Source organism: Balaenoptera musculus, chromosome 6 (assembly GCF_009873245.2).
Source record: "Balaenoptera musculus isolate JJ_BM4_2016_0621 chromosome 6, mBalMus1.pri.v3, whole genome shotgun sequence".
Lineage (NCBI taxonomy): Eukaryota > Metazoa > Chordata > Mammalia > Artiodactyla > Balaenopteridae > Balaenoptera > Balaenoptera musculus.
In genome coordinates this window covers 46145410-46172108 of record NC_045790.1, presented here as the reverse complement: position 1 = coordinate 46172108, position 26699 = coordinate 46145410, and the positions used below count along the sequence as shown (strand labels likewise).

Genomic DNA, 26699 nt, shown 5'->3' with positions numbered 1-26699 from the left:
AAAACAATAGAAAAGATCAATTAAACCAAGAGCTGGTTTTTTGAAAAGATAAACAAAATTAATAAACCTTTAAGCCAGGCTCACCAAGAAGAAAAGACAGAGGACCCAATAAACAAAATAAAAAATGAAAGAGGAGAAATAACAGCCCATATCACAGAGATACAAAAAAAATCATTAGAGAATACCATGAACAGTTATATGCCAACAAATTGGACAACCTAGGAGAAATGGACAAACTTCTAAAAACATACAGCCTGCCAAGACTGAGTCAAGAATAAACAGATAATTTGACAGACCTATCACTAGAAGTGAAATTGGATCTGTAATAAAAAACCTCCCAGCAAACAAAAGTACAGGACCAGACCGCTTCCCAGGGGAATTTTACCAAACACATAAAGAAGAATTAATACTGCTCTTTCTCAAACTATTCCAAAAAATTGAAGAGGAGGGAACACTCTCAAATTCATTCTATGAGGCCACCATTACCTTGATATCAAAACCAAAGACACTACAAAAAGAAAGAGAGAAAATTATAGGCCAATATATTTGATGAAAATAGATGCAAAAATCCTCAACAAAGCATTAGCAAACCAAATCCAACAATACCTAAAAAGAAACATATACCATGATCAAGTTGGATTATTCCAGGGTCACAAGGATGTTTCAACATATGCAAATCAATCAATGTGACACACCATATTAAAAAAGAGGAAAGATAAAAATCACATGATCATCTCAATAGACATAGAAAAAGCATTTGACAAAATTCAACAACCATTCATGATACAAACTCTCACTGAAGTGGGTACAGAGGAAACATATCTCAGCATAGTAAAGGCCATTTACAAGAAACCCACAGCCAGTGTAATACTCAATGGTGAAAAGCTGAAAGTATTCCTTTTAAACTCAGGAACAAGAAAAGGATGCCCACTCTCATTGCTTCTATTTAACACAGTATTGGAATTCCTAGCCACAGCAATCAGACAAGAAAAATAAATAAAAAGCATCCAAATTGTAAAGAAAGAAGTAAAACTGTCACTATTTATAGATGACATGATACTATATACATAGAAAACCCTGAAGTCTCCACCAAAAAACTGTTAGAATAAATGAATTCAGTAAAGTTGCAGGATACAAGATTAATATACAAAAATCTGTTGCTTTTCTATACACCAATAATGAACCATGAGAAAGAGAGAGCAAAAAAATAATCCTGTTTAAAATCACATCAAAAAGAAAAACACCTAGGAATAAATTTAACCAAGGAGGTGAAAGACCTATACTCTGAAAACTATAAAACACTGATGAAGGAAAATGAAGATGATACAAAGAAATACAAAGATATCCTGTGCTCTCACATTAGAAGAATTAATATTGTTAAAATGGCCATACTACCCAAAGCAATCTACAGATTTAATGAAATCCTTATCAAAATACCCATAACATTTTTCACGCAACTAGAACAAATAATCCTAAAATTAATATGGAACCACAAAAGACCCCGAATTGCCAAAGCAATATTGAGGAAAAAGAACAAAGCTGGAGGTATCACCCCACAGGACTTCAGACTATACTACAAAGCTACAATAATCAAAACATCATGGTACTGTCACATAAAAGACACATAGATCAATGGACAGAACAGAGAGCCCAGATATAAACCCATGCAGTTATGGTCAATTAATCTATGATAAAGGAGGCAAGACTATACAGTGGAGAAAAGACAGTCTCTTTAATAAGTGGTGCTGGAGAAAATGGACAGCTACATGTAAAACAATGAGATTAGAACATTTCCTCACACCATTACAAAAATAAGCTCAAAATGGATTAAAGACCTAAACGTTAAGACTGGAAACTATAAAACTCCTAGAAGAAAACATAGGTGGAACACTCTTTGACATAAATCAGCAATATTTTTTGCTTTCTCCTAAAGCAAAGAAAACAAAAGCAAAAATAAACAAATGGGACCTAATTAAACTTAAAAGCTTTTGCACAGGAAAGGAAACCATCAACAAAATGAAAAGACAACCTACTGAATGGGAGGAAATATTTGCAAATGATGTGACTGACAAGGGGTCAATATCCAAAATATACAAACAGCTCATACAACTCAACATCCCAAAAAACAATCCAATCAAAAAACTGGCAGGACTTGAATAGAGGTTTTTCTTTTTCTTTTTTTTTTTTTTTTGAGGTTTTTCTGAAGAAGACGTACAGATGACTAACAGGCACATGAAAAGATGCTCAACATCACTAATTATTAGAGAAATGCAAATCAAAACCACAATGAGACATCACCTCACACCAGTCAGAATGGCCATCTTCAAAAAGTCTACAAATAACAAATGTTGGCGAGGATGTGGAGAAAAGGGAACCCTCGAACACTATTAGTAGGAATGCAAATTGGTGCAGCCACTATAGAAAAGAGTATGGAGGTTCCTTAGAAAAATTAAAAATAGAACTACCACATGACCCAGCAATTCCACTCTTGTGTATATATCCAGAAAAAACGAACACACTAATTCGAAAAAATACATGCACCCCAATGTTCATAGCAGGCAGCACTATTTACAATAGTCAAGACATGGAAGCAACCCAAATGCCCACCAACAGATGATTAAGAAGATGCACTATACATATAAAATGGACAATTACTTAACCATAACAGAATGAAATTCTACCACTTGCAGCAACATGGATGGACCTGGAGAATATTATACTTACTGAAGTAAGTCAGAGAAAAACAAACACTATGATATCACTTATATGTGGAATCTAACAAATAATACAAATGAATGTATATGCAAAACAGAAATAGACTAACAGACACAGAAAACAAACTTGTGGTTACCAAAGAGGAGAGGGATGGAGGAAGGGACAAATTAAGGGTATGGGATTAACAGATACAAACTACTATATATAAAATAGTTAAGCAACAAGGATATACTCTATTGCACAGGGAATTATACTCATTATCTTATAACAACCTATAATGGCGTATAATCTGCAAAAATACTGAATCACTATGCTGTACACTTGAACTAACATAATATTGTAAGTCAACTATACTTCAATAAAAACAAAAGCAAAATAAAATGTACAGCTTCTTAAAAAGATAATTTTAATACTTATTTTAAAAATCCAAATATATTAACTTTATAAAGATATCAACTACCTTTATTAATACTCAATTGTTTCTTTTCATATGTTTTATTTAGTGGGAATAAGATTACCCATCTTTTATAATTACATTTCCATTACCTGGTTCTTTTTTTTTTTTTTTTTTTTTTTTTAATTATTAGCACCTTTAATTATTATTTATTTATTTATTTATCTTTTTGGGGGCTGTGTTGGGGCTTTGTTTCCGCGCAAGGGCTTCCTCTAGTTGCGGCAAGTGGGGGCCACTCTTCATCGCGGTGCGCGGGCCTCTCGCTATTGCGGCCTCTCTTGTTGCGGAGCACACGCTCCAGACGCGCAGGCTCAGTAGTTGTGGCGCACGGGCCCAGCCGCTCCGCGGCATGTGGGATCCTCCCAGACCAGGGCTCGAACCCGTGTCCCCTGCATTGGCAGGCAGACTCTCAACCACTGCGCCACCAGGGAAGCCCCATTACCTGGTTCTTACTGTCACAAAATATTTAGTACCCTTTTTATATAGTTATTGGATAATAAGATTCTATAATTCTCTCAAGAAAAGTGAATGATATACTGAAGGTACAGAAATTATTCTATTAGTCAATTATTCACATATATTTTAGAACTTCAAAGAAAGGAGCATTTTTCAAAAGTATAAGTGATGATATATGATTTATAGCAATTAGCAATAATAATTCAGTAATAAATAATCTGAAGCATCACTGGTTCTCAATTTTCTTGCCTTATTTAAATGATTTACTATATTTTTGTACCTTTTATCTCCTTTAAGGTATGTATATGGCTTGATTAGATTTTTTTAAAAAGGAATATGGGGCATTATTTGTGAAAACGAAGGTCTACTCTGTTTTCCTCAGGGTCCTCTTTTAAGCCATCAAAGTCTAAATAACTTGTGTAATATTAACAAATACTCTTTCAGGGTTTGGAAAAATGTTTAATTTTCTAAGTGTGTCTAATGTTTAAGGTGGGTGTTAACTCTGGGGACAGTGACATCTGTCTATAAAATCGGTTATTCTAGAAAAATACAGAACATATTACACATCACTCCCCTCCCACAGATCAGTTGCTACTTGGGAACTCAGAAGTGAAAAGAAATATATGTAAATAGATGTAATTTAGGTTAGCAACTTTGGTTTCTTAGTTTAACACAATTTACTCCAGTTAAAATCTTATTTCTCATTAACCTTACAGGAAAATAATCAGGCTTCACACAATATAAACTTATCTTGTGTAAAATTCACAGCTTTGGTGAAACAGGTCGTGAAGAGTATACATACTAAAAACAACATGTGAGAAACACAGACTGCTGTATATGTCAAGAGTTTTGGGGAGGAGAGCAATTATTGCATGTCATGGATTTTTATGAAATACTAGGTATTTTTCCACCTGTGTTGTGTTTACTGCAGCTGAATCCACAGCCTCTCCTTTCTTATGTCACATCAGAGTGCCGTGCTTCACATTTTCTTCTTTTTAATGGGAAAGACTCTGAGGATGTCTCTTCTTTCTGAGTAAAGATGACTATAGGTAAAATACATACCTGATGTGGAGAAAGAAATGGCAAAAATTAAGACTGATTAACCATCTCTGTGGAAAGAACCATGGTTTTGAAATATAGAGTGCTGCCTGGAGTCCAGGGAGAAGACACTTGCAAAGGAGACTCAAAGAAGGAATACTTAAAGAGTCCAGATTTTCTGCAGAAGGGGAAGTAAAGCAAACTCCTCCATCTTACTGTTCTGTTTATTGCAAGGAAGGAACTTTTCTTTAGCTCTCTCCATTTCCCCTAAAGTTTTACATTTGTCTTCTCATGTGTTGTTCTTACATACCTGATAGTTGTTATCTTCTAGAGGTAATAATTATCTTAAGGATTTGTGAAGGTTAGAGCTGGAGAAACTAAAATTTAACAACAGAAGTCTGTTTCCCAATTTCCTGGACAAATTAATTAATTGATTAGATTTTCTCAACTGTAAGTTTTTGTCCTATATATTTTTCTTGAGCCTTTAGCACCTACTCCCACTTGCCTGCTAGGAAATGCTAGCACATAAGGGCAAACAAACAGGAAACAAAACAGATATAAATGGGAAATCCAGAAATAGCCAAGTTTACTTAGTTTGACATCTAGATTTTCTTTGTAGATGCTTGTGTTTGTGGTGAAAACTTTTATATTTCATACACAAAGCAGTTACATTTTCTACTAGTAAAACTGTTCCTGTTCATACAGTGCAAACAGTGATATATTTGATCTCATGATGACCTGCAAAAAGCATTATAACTTCTAAATACTTTACTAACAAGGTCTAGTTCGTCATGTCAGCCTTCTTTTTCCATCTCTCCCATGTTTACAGACCTTTCTACTAAGGTAGATGGCAGCACAAACCAAAAAGCACAGAAAGAATACAAAAACAAAACAAAACAGAAAAGCCACTTACCTATAAAGAGCATCATGAGATATATTTTCAGCACATATGGGAAATAGATGGATAAGTCAAAGGGCAGCTTTGTGGAGTAAGTGCCAAATGATTCAAAATAAGGCAGTGACTGATAGATGGCAAATGCTGTTTAAAGAAAAAAGGAATCATGAAGGTTTCCCTCCTTAACTTGCTACAGGGATGTGTATATATGTATGCATAGTTGAAGGATATTCTGAATTTGATAACAACTGTTTTGTGATAATTGCTGAATCCTTTTGCCAAAGCTATAGTTTGATATAGAAATCCGGTGATCAGATTGGCAAGGCCATTATAGCAGTGTGATTTGTTGAATTTTGTCCATTTTTTACTTTATTATGCCTACACAAAAATAGTTTACAGTGTTTCTTTTTTTATTGAGGTATAGTTGATGTACAATATAAGCTTCCGGTGTACAACAGAGTGAGTCACAATTTTTAAAGGCTATACTCCACTTATAGTTAATATAAAATATCTGCTACATTCCCTGTGCTGTATAATATATCCTTGTAGCTTATTTATTTTATACACAGTAGTTAGTACAGAAAATTGTATCTCAAAATACCTGTCCTCTTAGCCACAAGTAGGGGTTACAGACGAATGAACATGGAAAATGCTTCATATATTCTCCTCTTGGAGTTTCATAACACACATTGGTATAGCAGAGATTCTGTCAAGTTCTGCAATAAAGAAACTGGTTTCACCCATTTCCTCAGCTTAACTGGTCTTGGAATAGCTCTTTCTTCCTCCCCATCCCAGGAGTACTTAATACAAATTCTGAGGAATCGTGTGAGAAATGCTGGCCTAAATTATTTTGAGGGAGGAGGCTCATGTCAAATAAAAAGAGATGGACATTCTATGAAATTGTGTCCATGTATAGACTTTGTATAACATTTCATGGAATAAAATGATAATGTACTATGGTTATATAAGATGTTCTCATCAGGGTAAGCTGAGTGAAGGTACATGGGAACAATGCACTGTTTTTGCAACTTACTGTGAGTCTAAAATTATTATTTTTTATTTGCCTTTTTTAAAAAGACAGAGGAAAACTCAGGCGCCCACAGCTGTTAGAGCCAGAGAGTGGAATCGGCACAGGGTCTGCAACTGACACTAAAGCATGCCATCTAAGATTTCCATGGGCAGCACCTAAGTCTCTGGCATTTTATTAGTATAGTTGATTTGATTATGAATATGAACTTGGTTTTTGTCTTATATTATCAGATAGGAAATTATAGTTATTAAAAGATATTAGAATTATCAAAAGTCAAGCAGGTTTTCTTAACTACATGTTTTTATACTTTGGGACATTTGAAATATATAGAAATATATAAAGATAAAATTACTACGCTCTACCACCCAGAATTAATCATTATTGATATTTTGTTATATGTGCTTTCAAAATTTTTCTGGATATACTTTGTTTTTTAATTGCAAGAATAAGTTTATGAATCTAATTTTAATAAAAGAATATGCATTTTATGGCAACTATATATAAACATGGCTTTCCTAAGAAAGGAGAATGCTTACAATTATAGAATAAAAAAAAAGTTTCCTATATATTTATTCATCCCTATTTTTAGGAAAATATTAGTCATATTTCTACTTTATTCCTTTATATATTCTTTATAGTATTTTTCATATTATCTAACAAATGAATGTACTTAATAAATAAACGTTTCAATGAGTGATGGATTTTGTTCTCAAATAAATGGCCAATCCATTTTTTATGGTTTTCAAGAAGATTATTCCCTAGATTCTTTTGGCATAGTCTGTTTGGAAACAAAACAGATCTTTAAATTATATCTAATGTGATTTACTATAATATAAGCTCCTTTTCTCTGCTCACTGGTAGATAGACAACGTGTGGTTATATCATATATACTTTATAATTATTGCCAAAGTCACCATCATTTTATGTTAAATATTTCTGTATGTTTTCCCTTAGTTACTTAACATGTGCTCTCTTAATTTCTTTATGCCTTCGGTTTTCAAAAACTTTTATCATGTCTGTTTCAGAGTTCCCTACCAGTCTGCTAAATCCATTACAGAGGGAAGCAAATATTCCCCAAATATCCTCAAGCTCTTTGCAAATTGATGCTTTTAATTATTTGATTTTAAGCTTTAGGTTTACATTTAGGCTAAGTAATTAGCCTACTTCACATTGTATTTAATGATTAATTGTTTATTGAGCATGTATACTGGGTGCATAAGACAAAGGAAGAAAGAAACAAAGACAACTCCAGATCCCCATGGAGCTTAGAGGCTAGAGAGGGAAATAGACATTAATCAAAGAATCACACAAATGTCTAATTACAACTAAGATAGGTCTTACAAAAGAGATTCATTGGGGGAATTAATGTTGATGAGGAAATTGAGGAACGCTTCCCTGAGAAACTAATGACTCGTCTAAAGGTAGAGTTAACTGTCACTGGCAGAGAATAGGCAGCATGGTAGATGGTAAGTGGGAAGGCTAGTCCAGCCAAGGGGGAACTGAATTTCTATGCATTACAAATAATCACTGAGTCACTAAATGTTAAATCCCCTTTGGATGAGTAAACAGACTTAGAGAGGTTAAATGATTTACCCAAACTCAGCAAGTTAATGAAGTTAAAGGCCCTCAGATGTCCTCATTCCTCATCCAATATTTTGTCTACTGTGCAGAGCTGCTTCCCCCGTAACTTTACTTTTTAAGGTTTTGCTTCTTTGCATCAAGGGAAGTATGCCAGGAAAGATAACACTGAGTCAGCTGAACAGTAGCAAAAATAGTAACTTAATCATCAAAAAGTTTTGTGAATCATTATAACAGGATTGCTTTTGTCAGTAAGCAGTACAGAAAAGTCACTCTTTTCTTACCTTCAGCGAGAACACACAAAGGATAAATCGGCATCCATAGTGTTTGACTGAGCCATGTCAAGACAGCATAGGATATTCCAATGACTGATAACATGCTGTAAGTGTACCTGAAAGGAGACAAGTTTGCTCATAAACATCATTTGCTGCTGATGTCTGGGAAATAGCAGGAGAAGAAAGTACCTTACTGTGTAATTGAATACACAGATAAAACTGGAGAGTACGCAAATTCCTTACTTTATTTCCTGTAATGTAAGCAGGAGAAGAGGTAAAAAATGGAGAGAGAGGAACCATGTCAGTCTGGCTTGTCTTATGGGGTTGGATCATGGATAATTATAGAGGGAAGAAAGAAAAATGTAACTCTTATCTCCCAGCAAATTACAGTTACAAGTTTCCTCAAATAGTGACTTCAATTTCACTCAGAAGCCAAGCCCATTTTATAGAGAGGCTAAGTTTTTAAGACAGACAGACTTGTAAATATCTAGGTAATGAATTTAAAAAATAAAAAAAAATATGTACCATATTGTGTGAATAATTAAAGAACTGGCCTTAGGAGCTTGTTTTGGGTATAGGAGGCGGTTTTAAACCTGCCTTTATGATGTAATAGATGAAGGAGTCAAAATCTTTTCATTTCTCAAGCTTAAGCATACATCAGAATCACTCAGAGGGCTTGCTAAAGCACAAATTGTTAGGCCCTATCTCCAGAGTGTCTGATTCAGTGGACCTGAAAATTTGTATTACAAACAAGTTCCAGGTGACGCTGATGCCACTGGTCCAAGGACCATACTTAGAACTACTGGAAAAGGCAGTGCATACATATGGCAAAACAAAATTCAAAACCTTGAAAACATGAATGCAGAAAAGTAAATCTTTCTCTCATTCCAGGACCCTAATTCCACTCCTCAGAGGCAATGACCAATGCCAATTTCTCATATATTCTTTCCAAAATATTTTTGCATATACTTACCTATGTGTATATATACTATATATAATATACATCAGCGGTGCAAGCACTCACCAAACATAGCATGTTATCAAACTTTTTGTTCTTTACCAATATAAGGGAAAAATGGTATCTCACTACTTTGATTTTTTTTCTCTTATTACAAGAGTAGGTAAGAATCTTTTCATATGTTTAAAAATCACTTCTGATGAAGTCCAATTTGTCTCTTTTTGTTGTTGTTGTTGCTTGTGTTTTTGGTATTAAATCTAAAAATCCATTGTCAAATCCAAGATCAAAAACATTTACCCCTATGTTTTCTTCTAAGAGTTTTATAGTTTTAGCTCTTCCATTTAGGTTTTCAATCCATTTAGTTAATTTTTGTATGGTGCAAAGTAAAGGACCAAATTCATTCTTTTGCATGTGGATATCCAGCTGTCCCAGCACCATTTGACCAAAAGACTATTTTTCCCCATTTAATGACCTTGGCATCCTGTCAAAAATCAATTGACCATAAATTTGAGAGTTTATATCTGGACTGTCAATTCTATTCCACGATATATCCTTATGTCCGTTATCACACTCTTGATGTGTGCAACTTTGGTTGCTTTGTAATAAGTTTTGAAATTGGGAAGTGTGAATCTTCCAACTATGTTCTTCTTTTTTGAGATTGTTTTGGCTACTCTGGGTTCCTTGGGTTTCCATATGAGTTTTAGAATCAGCTTCTCAACTCCCGCAAAGAAGCCAGCTGGGATTCTGATAGGCATTGCATTGAATCTGTAGATCAACTTGAGGAGTGTTCCATCTTAAAAACATTGTCTTCAACCTATAAACACGGAATATCTTTCCATTTATTTAGATCTTCTTTAATTTCTCTGCACAATGTTTTATAGTTTTTAGTGTACAAGTTCTGCCCATCTTTTGCTAAATTATGTCTAAGTACTTTATTTTTTGATGTTTTGTTTTCTTAATTTTATTTTAGGATAGGCCATTGCAAATGTGCAGAATACAATTAATTTTTGTACAGTTGACCCTTGAACAACACAGGTTTGAACTAAGCGGGTTCACTTATATGCAGATTTTTTTCAATAGTAAATACTACAGTACTACACTATCTGGGGTTGGTTGAATCCAGATGCAGAACCTAAGATACAGAGGAACCCTGTATACAAAGGGCCAACTTTAAGTTATATGTGGATTTTCAACTGTGCGGAGGGTCAGCACCCCAACCCTTACATTGTTCAAGGGTCAACTGTATATTAATTTTGTATTCTACAACTTTGCTGAACTAGCTTATTCTAATATTTTTTAGTGAATTCCTTATGATTTTTTATATACAAGATCATGTCATCTGCCAGTAGAGATAATTTTACTGCTTCCTTTCCAATGTGGATGCTTTTACATCATTTTCTTGCCTAACTGCCATGCCTGGAACTTCCAGTACAATGCTGAGTAGAAGAGGCAAGAGTAGACATTGTTGTCTTGTTCCTGATCTTTGCAAGAAAGATCAGTCTTTCATCATTAACCATCATGTTAGCTGTGGAGTTTTCACAGATGCTTTTATCAGGTTGAGGAAGTTGCTTTTCAAAAAGTCATTCTAGGGTAAATTGGGAAGATAATTCTGCCCCCATTTTACAGAGGAAAAAAATGAGTTTTAAAAAGGTTCAGTACTTAGGAATTTCACTCCTAAGTTAAGAGAAATGAAAACATATGTGCACACAAAAGCTTGTACATGGATGTTCACAGCAGCATTCCTCCTGACCAAAAAGTAGAAACAACCCAAATGTCCACCAACTGATAAATGAATAAATAAAAATTGGTATATCAATATAATGGAATATTATTCAGCCATAAAAATAAATAAAATACTGATACCTGTTAAAACATGGACAAACCTTGAAAACGTTATGCTAAGTGAAAGAACCCAGTCACAAAAGGCACATATTATATGATTCCATTTATATGAAATGTCCAGAATAGGCAAATCCATACAGACAGTATGTTAGTGGTTGCCAGGGCTGGGAGGAAAAGGGAATTAGGTGAGACTGCTAATGGATTTGGGGCTTCTTTTGGGGGTGATGAAAATGTTCTCAAATTAGATAGTGGTGATGGTTACACATGTCTTTGAATACACTAAAATCGACAAATTTTATACTTTAAAAGGGTAAATATTAAGGTCCATGAATTATCGCATTGCTGTTATTTTTAAGGTTGTGTGATTTGCCCAAGATCATATAGCAGGTAAGCAGTGGAGGTGAGGTTCATCCTGAGATCTTCCACTTCTGTGTCCAAAAGTCTTTCCATCACATCACAATACTACTCTCAATGCCAAAACCACTTTGTTCTCTAATGGGTCTACTGAGCTTATCTGAGACTGAATCGACACTGAAAGAGTTGGGCATACCAGAGAATGAAACATCAGAAAGCCACAGTCCCAGATGAGGCTCCATGTCTCATAAACAGAAAGTCATGGGCTACAAAACTCCCTGAAGTTTGCCCCAAGTCCACAAATCTTTCAGTTAAAAGTGAGAAATAACTAAGTTATATATAACAAAGAATTATAGTCACTTTAATTCAACAAAATATTTCATTAAATTCATTCTACTTAGAATATCTTAACTCAGCCAAGTTATTGACAATATAATAAAGAATTTATATAACCTCAGCTAAAATGCTAGGGTTCTTTTGTTACCCATCCACATCCAGATTTTTCAAGCAGGAGGGACAGTTCTCATTTGTGAGAGCTTGAAGTAGCAGTTAGGAGCCTCTCCAAAGTGAGCCACTGAGCAAAGGGCTCAGCAATTTTACACCACTGCTAGTAGAGATAACACACAAAGTTTTAGAATTGGAAGGAAACATAACACCATCTGGAGCAAGGGTTCTTAACCTGAGGTCCAAGGATTCCCAGTGAGTCCATGAAAGAACTTCTGTTATTTGAACCCGCTGGAATTGTATACAAATATGTTTGTGGAGGTGTGTTTTTTCCCCAGAGAGATAAGGCCCTATATTTAAAATATTCTTGAATTCTAAGAAACCAACTTTGTAAATTGTGACTATGATAGAATAAAAGTCTTGCTTTGCTTATTAAAGTAACACATACCAGAGCAATTGCAAAGAACGCCTTTCATTAGCAACAGCTGCAAGGTTTATTCCAAATTGGTGTAAGCCAAGTCTTCTGCTGGGAACCTGATGCAATGATTTGTTCTTGATACCATGGTAGGTTTCCATTATCTTTGAAATGCCCATTACGGAAAGCACTAAAAATACATTTCCATATCAAGATAAAATAATATGAAAAGGGGTTATGTATTTCTCTCTCATTCAGAGTAACCAAATGTAAGCAGCTATTACTGGCTTCACTGTAGAAAGCAATTTGGCTTTGTTTTAAGAGATTATTTTGCCTCCTTACCTAACCATATCCAATAGATTCCAAAAGATGAATAAAACACACACCACGTATTTCTCTTGGACTTCCTCTTGACTGGTGATCACCACAAAGAGGATGATTATTCTCTCAGTGAGCTAACAAAGAAATAGCAAAGTCAAGAATTAGGATCATCTGTTAAGCAGGTAGGTAATTTTCTAATTTTAAAAACCAGAGTTCCTCTTAAAAGTATGCTTTAACTATAAATATATATACTACACAGTTAACATGATCTCTGAGGGAGCAGGGTTACAGATGAATTTCATTTCCTCCTATTTGTTTTTCTGCATTCTCCAAATTATATGTAATGAACAAAAAGATAACATATTTCATCTGAATCAGGGCATGTCCCTTCTTGTGATACATGCACACATGGTTTTTACTCACTTTGACAAGCTTTTATTGAGTGTCCACTATGTATCAGATGCTAAGACTACATATATAATGAAAGCATGGTCCTTGTTACACAGGGTAGCAATGGTAGGAGAATGTGGGGCAGTAACTATAACACAGTGTGAATAATGCTGTCATTTAAAGGGCTATATATGGGAGCACAGGGGAGGGAGATACCTGTCTGAGAAAAAGATGCAGAGAGATTTATGGAGGCAACATTTCAGTTGGATCTTGAGGAATGGACAGGGGTTTGTCAGCTAGACTGGATAGGAGAATAGGCATCCTAGGCCAAGGGAGCAGCCTGAGCAAAGAGGCAGAGGTGTGAAAACACACGGTGTGCTGGGGAGTAAGGAGAACCCCTGGGGGCTAGAGAGGATGTGCACAGAAGGGAATCCTAGGAGATAAAATTGAAAACGTGTTGGGGGCTGGGATGTGAAGAGTTTTGAATGACAAGCTGAGAAATTTCCATTTCATCCAACAGGGAAGCCCCCGTAGTTTGGGAGGTTTTGGGGGGGTTTGCTTTGTTTTTTGGGTTTTTTGGTGGGGGTGGGTGGAAGGTGGGAGAAAGCGGAAGCGAAATAATATAATCCTAACCCACATAAGCTAGTGGAAAATGAAAAGCATTCAACAAATTCATATTTTTCCAAGTCAGTAAGCATCTATAAATCATTAAGAATGCACACTTATGGCTCAGCTCCAGTTACTGACCTCAAAATACACATTCCTCTTTCCAATCTAAATATAATGTGCCTTCTTATGCCATATTAATATACTTTGTACACTCTGCATTTTTTGTTTGTTTCTAATAGAACATTTTACTTTCCTCACAATGGTCGAAGGAAAATATACCTGAGATTGAGGGAGCATATTAGTGATAAAGGAAAGACGAGGGCTGCTTTGTATTTTTCAATAGCTGTCTTTATTTTTAAAGCGGATCAAGGACTAAAGACTGGGATAATCTATGACTTAGAATCATAGTGTTAGTCCTGGAAAATCACCTAGTGCAGAGAAATCCAGTATTTGCCAACACTGGGCCACATGATCAGAAATCCACATGTAGAAGCTGTATCAGCGTGTTTATAACCACATTGGTGAGTCAAGAGGGCCCTTGCTTGGCTAAGGAAATTAGATATGATTCAAACCTTAGTCAATCAATGGAAGCTACCTACATGGCTGTTTTTCTTCTGTCAGTCTTTCTTTACAATGCCCTAGTTTCTTGATTTAACCATATTTATATAAAGAATTAGACTTAACTGCAATGATAATTACTGAATGATCCAAGCTTGCCGCTATGACACCTGGCAGCCTTCGGATTCAAGATCTTAGCAGCAAACAAGTATTTAGGCACTGCCTAATCCTACATTTGATCAGTGCCTGCTAATTAGGAAAATTGTCTAATTTTTGACAAAAATCTCAGGAGATACACACATGAATGCATACACACATATTTCTAATTACATGGCTGACTAATGAAAGAGAGAACATAAGCTACCTTTTGATAAGATGGCCCTCTAAGGGCCCTTCTAGATACTTGTCCAACCCCACCTTTTTACAAATAAGGAAACTGGGAACCAGAGAAATTAAGTGATGTGCCCAAACTAGTGGCAGACCTGGAAACATATATATCCCAAGTCTCCTGGTTTCCAGAGTTGTAGGCAATCCCTGATGTCAGGCTGCCCCTCAACTGATGAGTAGGGAGGGAAAACTCTCCTAAAAGAGAGAGACTGGAGCTGCACAAAGAAACTCACTCTGTTTAAAATCATCACGTGAGGGACCGTGGCATGTTAGTGACGGTAACCTGATTGCAGAGAAATCAGCAATCAGCATACGCCCCAAAACACAACCACATACATACAGGAAGGTATGTGAAGGCCCTCCCCCCATACGATGTCAGTCTAATTAACAAATTATCTGATGGTTATTTAACTCTAACTTGACCATTCAATGGCAATACAATGGGAGAATTTAGGAGGCGATATTCTTAAATTGGTAAAAAGCCAATATTTATTAGTTACTTTGTGCCAGGTTCCAAACACACGTCATCTCATTTAACCTCCATAACGACCCTAAGAAGTGCTATTGTTATTATCTGCCTTTTACAAAGGACACTGCATTTTACAAAGTGAAAGTGACTTGCCTATAGATATGGAATCAAAGTCTAGACAATGTCATTCTAAATTCCTTGTTCTGAAACACTAAGACATTTTCGCCATTGTTATTTTATGGGCTACACCCTCGCATAATGTCTATGTTATAGTCTATTCTCAAAAAAAAAAAGCCTCTCCTGAAAAGTTAAACCTTAAAACAAGAACTTACTTGATTTTCTAAATCAACACCAAAATAATTTTGAAGAATAGACTTTTAAAATTTATTACTTTTCTTTACATATAATAGTTTGACCAGTTATTTGGAGCTTTACACTTGGGAAAACTTAGCACTTTGTCATTTTAAACAAATCCTATGAGACATGACCATTACTAATGAATGGTCTTGTAATGTTTAGTGCAACTCTAACAGGCAGAATAAAAGCACAGTAAAAACACTGTAACTTAGGCCAAATTAAACATAGTGGTAATGCGGTTAACTCAAAAATTTGGTAACTACAAAATAAAAATATTTTGCATTTTTATGTTCTATTTGGGAATCCTGAACTCCAGATTAAGCAATGACTAAAACTGTTACTTTATAAATGGCATCTAGCAAATTAGTTATAAACTACTGAAGGAGTAAAAAATCATACTTCAACTATAGAGAGAATTTCTACAATCTTAAAAATAAATTAGTTTTACCCTCAAAGACTATTATATTACTAAAAGGATAGCCCAAACTATTTTAAATCCTGTAAACTTTTGTTGAGAACTTCAGAAACATACTCTTAAATATTCAAATCACCACATTCTTCTGTAAGACAAAAGCATCTAAATACTATTTATATATTTTTACTTATTCATCAATCAATAGATATTTATTGAGTGCACTATTCTGAATCCCGGGGTGTATAACACCCTGAACAAGACCAAGTCCCAACCCTCATGGTATTTATGTCCTAGTTTGTGAGATAGACACTGTAAACAAATGTAGCATAATAGTTGAGTGTTCAGGAAAACTAGCCCAAATCCAAATTTTTGCTCCACCATTTACAGTTTATGTGAACGTGGATAAGTTATTTAACTTTTGTGTTAAGTAATTATGCTGGAGATAAAAATAAGCATAATTTAATGTAGTGATTAGTATATTTACAGGAAAATACATTTTTCTATATAATCAAGACTATCAGTGAATAAAAAAGTTAATCTCAGCATCTTTAAAATTATACTGTAAATATTGCTTTATAACTCTCACACCAAAGAACTCTACTGATCAAATGCAAAAAATACCAGAAAAATCGAAAATCTTACGTACAGAGTGAATTGTACGTAATAATTCATTATGTACAGAGTGAATAACTCATTCTCAGGAAGCATCAAAGTTTTGGGAATCTCATAGCACAACACTATCCGCAGTACAGTTTTATCTCTAACAATATAAACCTGTTCCCAGCTCAAAACTGGAGAGAAAATCTATATGACTTTATGGAAAAAAAATAATTAAATCTAGCAATGCAAAGAAGCACCTGTGTCATGGATTAAAAGAAATTAGGGTGAAACTCTGCTGTTTTCCTAAAATGGTTTATTTTAAGACACTCTCCTTGGGTATATCCTTCATATTTGTTCTTATGAATCTGTGACTGTGAAATCTTTGGAATGATTTTTGGCAAGCAGACCCCTGCTTGTCCTTATCAGAAATAGGATGTGATATCGGTAAAAATAAAAATTGTTCTGGCAATTTGGGCTCACAAATGGAAGTTCTGTAGGCATGATAATTTGGGGGTAATAACTCCCAGTGTTTTGATTTATAGATTTAAAAAATTGTGTAAAATGAAGACATGTGCAGCGATGTTTATTGGGATGCAAAGGTAAGGAGGCAGAATTTAGCCATTTTAATTCAGTTATGTATGAATTCTTTGCATTTCAAGCATTTCTCAAAAGGTAAAGGAGTAAAGTGGATAACTCTGAGGGTTTCCTAAAGGCACATCAGCCTAATGTCATAATACAAAGGTTAGTTTTGTGGATATTCTCCCCTCTCCTTGAGTTGAAACATACTAAAGCTGTATCAATAAAAACCTTTCTCGGGCTTCTGCACAAGCGAAGCCAGAAGAAAGCCCTTCAAAATCAATATTTCAGGGTTGGTGGTATTTCCGCTCCATAAAAGCAAGTTGTTTTGATTAAATATACTAAAATAGTTTCCCAATTCAACTTTTTTTAAAAAATCAAGGTAATAAAATACGCAAGCTCATTTGGGAGCAAGGCGTTAGAGAGGAGAGATGCCGAGTTTTCACTTATCACTTTTAATTATAGTTATATTCTACTTTTGGACCTTTTTTACTTTCCCATTTTATAAATCAAAAAATACCAAAAGTTTACTTTATTTCCTGATATAATTTTAATTGGCATGTAATTGTTTCCAAAAATGGATGTATATAAACAACTATTTATGTTATCGTTTTGCCCTTCTCCTCTAAATTGTATCTTTAAAAAATACATAAACTATACATCTCTGTGTTAACTTATTATAGTCTTATTGTCAGTGGGTCCCCCCCTTTCTTTTAGCAATTGTAATATTAGAAAATCAAGTGGCTTTTCCCTGTCAAAATAAAGATGTGTATAAAACATTTAAAAATGTACAGAAGAAAACACAGAAAACAAACATACCCTCCTAAACACACACCACCGTCATTTGATACATGTGATTCTAATTGCTCAACTAGCTAAGAGTTCCTACTGCTTTTGGGAATTACTTATCTTGATATTTTGGAAGACCAGTTCCCAAAAAAGAGAATTCCGTTGTGACTTAGCAATCTCACAAAGGTAATGTCAAAATAACATCACAAATGTGCGGACTTGTTTTTCAAACTACTTGAAAGCAGCTAGACACCATGCATTTTTCCAGATACTATATGCAATCAGCTATGATTCTTAACTAGTTTCTTCACTTAAAAGTGGGGAAACAGGAAAACCAAGAATAATTACACAACTTTAGACTTTTGTTTGGTTATTTTGAAGTCAGGGGCCTCAGAGTCATCTCATAATGAGGGAATTCTTCTAATTATCTGCAGAATTCTAATAAAAGAAGGGGGCAGAAAATGAAACTTTGGACCTGATGCTGTGTTCTTGAAGCTTTTTACAATACTATGTCCATTCTGAAAACCATAGAAAAGATAGTAAATGAATAAAAGAAACAGAGGACAGGTAAAATCTCAAAGAGATAAAAAGAGGAAGCCAAACACCACAACAAAAATTAACAATAATCAGCCCAGGATGAGAATGGTAATTGTCTTCACTGCTATGATGATCCCTGATTGCTCCTGACAACACAAACTTAAAAATCATTTGAGCCCCATCAACAGTAGACTTTGCCACCTCACCTTTAAATAAAAAGTGTCAGTGTATACTTGTCATTATTTTTTAATTACCAAACCAGGATATATTCTGATTACAGTGATCATACTTCCATAAGCCACTACAGTTTCAATTAATAGTGATTAAAATCACACTTAAATATTCTGGAATTTCTAGGACTGCAAGAAATCAGATTTCTAAGTTGTATAATACTTTCTATTTTTGGATAAGCCTACATACTTTCAGAAAGCATAAAATATATGCATATTTCCTAGACATATTCAAGATGCTCTTCTTTCTTACAAATTTAACTGTCCTGTTTCTCACTAGCATTTCCTTCTTTGGAAATAACTAAAATAACACTACTGTTAACTTTGAAACTGCTGTTTTACCATAAAATTAATATTATCCAATTTAGCCTAAAAAAGTACAAAATCCAAAAAAGTATGCCAAAAGACAACATGACTTAGATTCAGATAAATTTGATCATACTCCAAGCAAAATAATTCCATATGACAGAATACAACTTTCATTTAACCTGGGTTGTTAATTCTGTTCTCTAAAATTAGCATTAGACGATGCTATATGCATCTTAGTTGTTAACAAATAATAAATACCAATAAATCTTTTCCTAAATAATATGTTTCTACTGGGACAGATGTGTACCCCTTTTTATTTTGTAAGGAAATACATTTAAGGCATTTCCATCTAGGTCTTGGCTAGCTGACTACTCTGTTACTAGTTTGTACTCTAAATATTGCCCCAATTTTTATTTTACATTTGATATGTCAACACTGAAAATGTCTTCATCCTAATGAATACTATTTCTCTACTTTTACTGAATAAGCAAAATTTAAAATCTCCCATGAACTTGCAATGCTGAGTTCTTGATAGGCTCCTCAAGTTTATACTCCAATTTTCATCTTTTAAACTTTCATGGTATTTTAAGCAAATTTTAATACAAGGATCTATGCCACTCCTTCAATCAACAAAGTTTAAGGTGTATGTTTCTGTTATAAGCACTTTGCTAGGTGCTGGCAATACAATCAGATTCTGATATTTCAAATATTTTTACAATGCAAATTGGTCACATTTTGTTATCCATTTTTCCAATTTATTTTGCAAATAGTTAAAATTAAACTCATGTAAATACCTTTTCTGTAAATTTTAAACATATGCTCATATAGTCACTTAACCCTTATCTCTCCTTATGGAAAATACCACTTTTTTGTTTTTCTTGCCTTAATTCAGCAATGATTTCGTATACTAAATATCTACCAGTGACTTTCCCACCTTCCTTCAACCTGCCTTTAAAAGGAACAATGGTCATCTAGGGCTAGAGACAAATGATACCTAAAATAACAGCAATAGCAACCAGGTATTGTATCCTTTTTTTTTTTTTTTTAACATCTTTATTGGAGTATAATTGCTTTACAATGGTGTGTTAGTTTCTGCTTTATAACAAAGTGAATCAGTTATACATATACTTATGTCCCCATATCTCTTCCCTCGTGTCTCCCTCTCTCCCACCCTCCCTATCCCACCCCTCTAGGTGGTCACAAAGCACCAGCTGATCTCCCTGTGCTATGCGGCTGCTTCCCACTAGCTATCTATTTTACGTTTGGTAGTGTATATATGTCCATGCCACTCTCTCACTTTGTCCCAGCTTACCCTTCCCCCTCCCCGTATCCTCAAGTCCGTTCTCTAGTAGGTCTGCGTCTTTATTCCCGTCTTGCCCCTAGGTTCTTCATGACCTTTTTTTTTTTTTAGATTCCATATACATGTGTTAGCATACGGTATTTGTCTTTCTCTTTCTGACTTACTTCACTCTGTATGACAGACTCTAGGTCCATTCACCTCACTACAAATAACTCAATTTCGTTTCTTCTTATGGCTGAGTAATATTCCATTGTATATATGTGCCACATCTTCTTTATCCATTCATCTGTTGATGGACACTTAGGTTGCTTCCATGTCCTGGCTATTGTAAAGAGAGCTGCAATAAACATTTTGGTACATGACTCTTTTTGAATTATGGTTTTCTCAGGGTATATGCCCAGAAGGGGGATTGCTGGGTCGTATGGTAGTTCTATTTTTAGTTTTTTAAGGAACCTCTACACTGTTCTCCAAAGTGGCTGTAGCAATTTACATTCCCACCAACAGTGCAAGAGGGTTCCCTTTTCTTCACACCCTCTCCAGCATTTATTGTTTGTAGATTTTTTGATGATGGCCATTCTGACCTGTGTGAGATGATATCTCATTGTAGTTTTGATGTGCATTTCTCTAATGATTAATGATGTTGAGCATTCTTTCATGTGTTTGTTGGCAATCTGTATATCTTCTTTGGAGAAATGTCTATTTAGGTCTTCTACCCATTTTTGGATTGCGTTGTTTGTTTTTTTGATATTGAGCTGCATGAGCTGCTTGTAAATTTTGGAGATTAATCCTTTGTCAGTTGCTTCATTTGTAAATATTTTCTCCCATTCTAAGGGTTGTCTTTTCATCTTGTTTATGGTTTCCTTTGCTGTGCAAAAGCTTTTAAGTTTCATTAGGTCCCATTTGTTTATTTCTATTTTTATTTCCATTTCTCTAGGAGGTGGGTCAAAAAGGATCTTGCTGTGATCTATGTCATAAGAGTGTTCTGCCTATGTTTTCCTCTAAGAGTTTGATAGTGTCTGGCCTTAAATTTAGGTCTTTAATCCATTTTGAGTTTATCTTTGGGTATGGTGATAGGGAGGGTTCTAATTTCATTCTTTTACATGTAGCTGTCCAGTTTTCCCAGCAGCACTTACTGAAGAGGCTGTCTTTTCTCCATTGTATATTATTGCCTCCTTTATCAAAAATAAGGTGACCATATGTGCATGGGTTTATCTCTGGACTTCCTATCCTGTTCCATTGACCTATATTTCTGTTTTTGTGCCCGTACCATACTGTCTTGATTACTGTAGCTTTGTAGTATAGTCTGAAGTCAGGGAGCCTGATTCCTCCAGCTCCATTTTTCTTTCTCACGATTGCTTTGGCTATTTGGGGTCTTTTGTGTATCCACACATATCGTGAAATTTTTTGTTCTAGTTCTGTGGAAAATGCCATTGGTAGTTTGATAGGGATTGCTTTGAATCTGTAGATTGCTTTGGGTAGTATAGTCATTTTCACAATGTTGATTCTTCCAATCCAAGAACATGGTATATCTCTCCAACTGTTTGTATCATCCTTAATTTCTTTCATCAGTTTCTTATAGTTTTCTACATACAGGTCTTTTGTCGCCTTAGGTAGGCTTATTCCTAGGTATTTTATTCTTTTTGTTGCAGTGGTAAATGGGAGTGTTCCCTTAATTTCTCTTTCAGATTTTTCATCATTAGTGTATAGGAATGCAAGAGATTTCTGTGCATTAATTTTGTATCCTGCTACTTTACCAAATTCATTGATTAGCTTTAGTAGTTTTCTGGTGGCATCTTTAGGATTCTCTATGTATAGTATCATGTCATCTGCAAACAGTGACAGTTTTACTTCTTCTTTTCCGATTTGGATTCCTTTTATTTCTTTTTCTTCTCTGTCTGCCATGGTTAGGACTTCCAAAACTATGTTGAATAATAGTGGTGAGAGTGGACATCCTTGTCTTGTTCCTGATCTTAGAGGAAATGGTTTCAGTTTTTCACCATTGGGGCACTGTATTCTTAACTAAGTCCTAGAAACTTATCCAACCCATTTTCTCAGTTATTCCAGAAGATACGTGTTATTTTTACGTCACATGAGAAAATGAGATTCAGAACAATTACATGACTTGTTTAAATTCATACAGCTATTAAGAGGTAGAACTGGAATTTAAATCCAGGTCTGCAGAATCCCCAGGTCTATATGATTAGATACTACACTACATAAACATGAATGATCTCTCCTTTCCAATTGTATTCAGTAAAAGTGGCAGAATGAACAAGAAATGGCTGGGGAGTATTCTAATCTCTGGACATGGATGAAGGGGACTTTTTTTTGGAAAATCTATTATTTTCCAGGCAATGTGTGTGGTGTCCTTTTCCCTACACAGCCCGATGATTGTGGCTAATATGACCCCACAGTGGGAGGCAGAGGAGCCAGGCACCAAACCCAAGTCTGAATGGCTCCAATCCTATGCCTCTCTGTCCTATACTGCTCAGGGCTGTGGCATAGTGAGAGTGGGAAGTGGATGTGAAATCTCGTCCCAGCAGAGAATCACTGCAGTGTTGCACAGAGCGACAAGCATCATTTCCCTGAATGTTTTCCAACTGGCTATTCTGTGTGTGCAATGTTTTAGGATGAGGTAAGTTTTTTATGGAATTCTCCTTGTTAGTGATGTGGGTTGCACATTAGCAAAGGTTGGCTTTTTCACTGCCATAAAGTCAACAGAGGCTATAAATAGAACAAAGTATGCAACAAATTCTATAATACAAATAATGCAATTAAAACCTACCTGCAGAAGCCTAGGCAGAAGATGGTCTGATTCAATGCCAACATATATGTGCAGCAACTCCAAGAGGGAAACAGATTGGCAAAGTCGCATGACAAGTCCAATTGCATAAAAAGTGTCAACCACTGAATCTGTGTCCAGTGAATTAAAAATACAGACATGGTAAGTAAAACATAGATCACAACCCAAACCTATAAAGCACTTTGAAATACAGTTGAGACTCCTTACTTCCTTTTTCATAGTACATGTGAGAAATTTCCTAAATAGATTACTAAATTACAAAGACTATGTAACCAAAGAAAGCACTTTATATCATTGTACATTTTAATTGCTCCTCTTCCAGAACAGATTTAAAACTTGAAAAAGAAGGCTCCACGGCCAAAGCTAAAGCATTTATTCCCCATTTATGAGATTCTAAAGCAATCCCAGCATAAAAGTAAACAGCTAGACTCTAGACTACACCAGTGAAAACAGGCTGGAGGTGAGTTTATTAAAGAAGCTGCGGTGCCCACACCTTGTCCATTGACAAGAAAATGACAGAGATGAGAAAATACGATTTCAGAGAAGCTTTATGGAAATGAGATTAATGATGCCATGATATCAAATAACATCTTACATGTATCTAGCATTTATGGCTCATACATATGTAGTTAGTGCTTTCTGGATTTCTGTGAGTTTTAAACACTGGAACTTGGGCCCATTGCAGAGGGCCCAAAAGAAATACTGCATTTGGAGAGAGCTGAAATGGAAGGCAAACGTTCCTCTAAATAGGATAAATGTGCTGGTTTAAATTTTAAAATGAAATCCCGCCATGTTAAGAATCTTCTAGGGAAGTCTTTGTTGTCTTCACTCCCTAGTGATCATTCACATGATAATACTTTATCGAACACAAAGGGTGTCTCTTCTCAGCAGCTATATGAGGTAGACATTATTATCATCCCCATTTCGTAGATGATTCCTGAGGCACAGACAGTCCATGCTCTTATCCATGGCCCTGCACTTGCTATAAGAGAATTATCAGTCACACAGCTCCTTGAAGGAAGAAAGTAGCAGACGTTACTAGCCCAGGTGCTTGAGTGCTGTTGAGCTACTTAATTTATACATTGACTCAGGAACTGTACTGAACCCCACATAGTTCTTTTCCGTCTGCCTTCCATATGAATGGGTTGTGTTTCTTTAATAATACGTAGCTTCTATAATTATAACGGCAGGATAACAATTAAGAAATAAGTACACTGCTGACTAAGGCATTTTTCCTACTGGAAAGGCCAGGCAGCATAAGAAAGAGTTCATGCCTTGTTACTCATGTTGTGAATGACCTATAATATGCCCTCAAAGCCGCAGCTAACTTCCAAGGTCTAGAAGTGATGTTTTTTCCTAAAAATATAAGGGGAGTTTTCCTAAGCCCTGTGTTTTCCTCTGCTTGAGGACTCCCAACACTCATAGTTGAAATTCAAGCCTCAGGCTGTATCTTTGGAGGTTCTTAACAAAGGCAAGAATTTATCTGTAGATTTGCAGTAAAAAAAAGCAACATAAAATGGTTTATGGTGCCACAGAAGTAGATTAATTTTCTTATTATACAGAAGTCTGAATTGATGAGCACAGCATGACTTTTCCCAGATATATCCTAGATGTTTGTTTTTAGCTGAAACCAGCAGTTGCTCAAATTGTCAAGTCATGCAACAGTTGTAAACTGTGATGACACTTACCCATGTGGGGATGGAACGTGAAAAGAATGTTATTTTGACAGTCAGAATGTTAAATGACAGTGATTCATTTTTTGGAAAACTGAAATGCATTTAAAATCTTTACTTTTTAGGAAAGTGGAGGAAGCTTATGACTGAAACCATTAATGCTAACTCCCATATAGGTGATGAGTCATCTACAAAGTGTGTCATTTTCTTATGGACACATTGCCCTTTAAAGGGACCAAATAGAAGCCTAGGGAATATAAAGTTTGTCTTTCATTTGTTAGTATTTTCCAGTTATCTGAAACCTGGGGAATAAAAAACAAGAGAAGAATTGGTTAATTCCTGATTTCTCTGCAAAAAATGTTTTACTGGAACGTACAGATTTCCACAACACACACCAAATCTACTAAGGTTTGGTGCAGAACCAAAAAGGAAGAGTGAAATGGCACCACCCCAATGCCATGTCTATGTTTTCAGGGCAAATGCCTACTCAGGGGGAAGCCACATACCTTTCCCTCATCTTACCTCCCCCCCTCCTCCAAAAAGGTTTTGGTTTTTGCAGTAAGAACAAAGTATGCTTACTGAAAAATACGGTCACTACATTTTAGAGAAGTGAAGGCTATTAGGTGCAGTTCATAGAAGTTAAAAAATTATTATAACCAGGACTAGATGAAAACGAGGATTAAAAGTTAAAAATCCAAAACTGTTTTGGGCTTTTACCTTTTCCAAATGAAAAGAATCTGACTGTCATATTTGTGAATATCCATGAGTGGCCACAGAACTGGATTAAGTAGTAGATGAAAAGATAGGCATTCTTCCTATACCTACAATAAATACAGGAAAATACTTCATTTAAACATATTAAACACTTCCTTTATAATCATCCTTTCAGCATTATACACATCTTTTCACTAACTTACTGGCCAATCTGAGCAAGCAAGAGACAACTATTCCATATCAGAGTCTTTTATTTGGTTTCCCCTCTAAACCCCATCAGATTTTGAAAGCACACACTATCTGTTAAAGTGACCATCCTGAGTTTGTTTAAAGACAAATATGGTTCTATTTCAAAATCCACTTTCATCTTTGATAAACCTCTAACCTTGCTGCTCCCCAAGGGATAAAAGTGAGCATTGCAAAGTAGGCTTTGAATATTTTTGAAAAGAAAATAGGATGGAGAGGGGCTGATGTGGTCGATACGTGTCCCTGCTAAGTGCAGAACTTGAACTTGATAACTAGTTTATAGTTACAAGAGGGGAGTAGCAATGGTGGCATTCCCAGGTGGTGGATAATTTCGTCATTGGACACACCTGACTTCTGAATGCATTATGTGATTGGGGACAGTGTCTCACCACTGCCTATTATATTTTGCAAGAGCAGATAGCTTCCTTCACCAGACACACAGAGAAAGCAGTTTAGTCACTTGGGCCTGATATGGGAAGTCAAGCTGGCTTTTAAAATGGGTTGCTGGGGAGATGACTATGAGAAGATTGACAGATACACGTTTGAGGGAGCTAGAGAAAGCACCGTTTGAAGCGTTGCCTCTGGTTCGGAAAAGCGGTGGGAGTGGCCCTGCCCAGGGTAGACAAGATTTTTCTCCTAGTTGGAGATGTGAAACCTCTGGGAAATAAGGCAAATTAGTTAGGAAGCAGATACAGTGTAGCTTGATGATTTTACTTGGGCACCCCTACAGATGACTCAAGTACTACTAAATGAGTGGGAAAGAGGAATTCCTCCCTCAAACCTACAGCAGAATCACATGGCGCATGGGTTAAACATACACATCCCAGGCTCTACCCTCATACCACTGAATCAGTTTTTCTGGAACTGGGCCCTGAAATCTACACATGTGATCGGTGTTTCTGCAGCAGGTAGAGAAAGTCAAGGGAAGGGCTCCAGGTCGGCGGAGGGGGAAGAAAGAGAAA

At 35.6% G+C, this 26699-nt stretch overlaps 1 protein-coding gene across 7 annotated transcripts in view; it reads right to left on the bottom strand.

Moving 5' to 3' along the window:
- The window catches only part of HACD4 (3-hydroxyacyl-CoA dehydratase 4), a 103759-nt gene that overhangs the window by 76429 nt on the left and 631 nt on the right, over positions 1 to 26699 (bottom strand). For 3 of the 7 annotated variants that reach the window (XM_036855067.1, XM_036855062.1, XM_036855066.1), the window contains exons 2-8: positions 25495 to 25598; positions 23087 to 23214; positions 12797 to 12909; positions 8451 to 8557; positions 5577 to 5702; positions 3612 to 4687; positions 3099 to 3261 (exon numbers count right to left, since the gene is read on the bottom strand). In XM_036855067.1, the coding sequence (XP_036710962.1) occupies positions 4605 to 4687; positions 5577 to 5702; positions 8451 to 8557; positions 12797 to 12909; positions 23087 to 23214; positions 25495 to 25525 (588 nt within the window). In that variant the 5' untranslated portion in view covers positions 25526 to 25598 and the 3' untranslated portion in view covers positions 3099 to 3261; positions 3612 to 4604. Of the gene's footprint in view, positions 1 to 3098; positions 3262 to 3611; positions 4688 to 5576; positions 5703 to 8450; positions 8558 to 12796; positions 12910 to 23086; positions 23215 to 25494; positions 25599 to 26699 lie in introns of those variants that run through there. The other 4 variants (XM_036855064.1, XM_036855065.1, XM_036855063.1 and 1 more) reach the window with 2 other exon arrangements.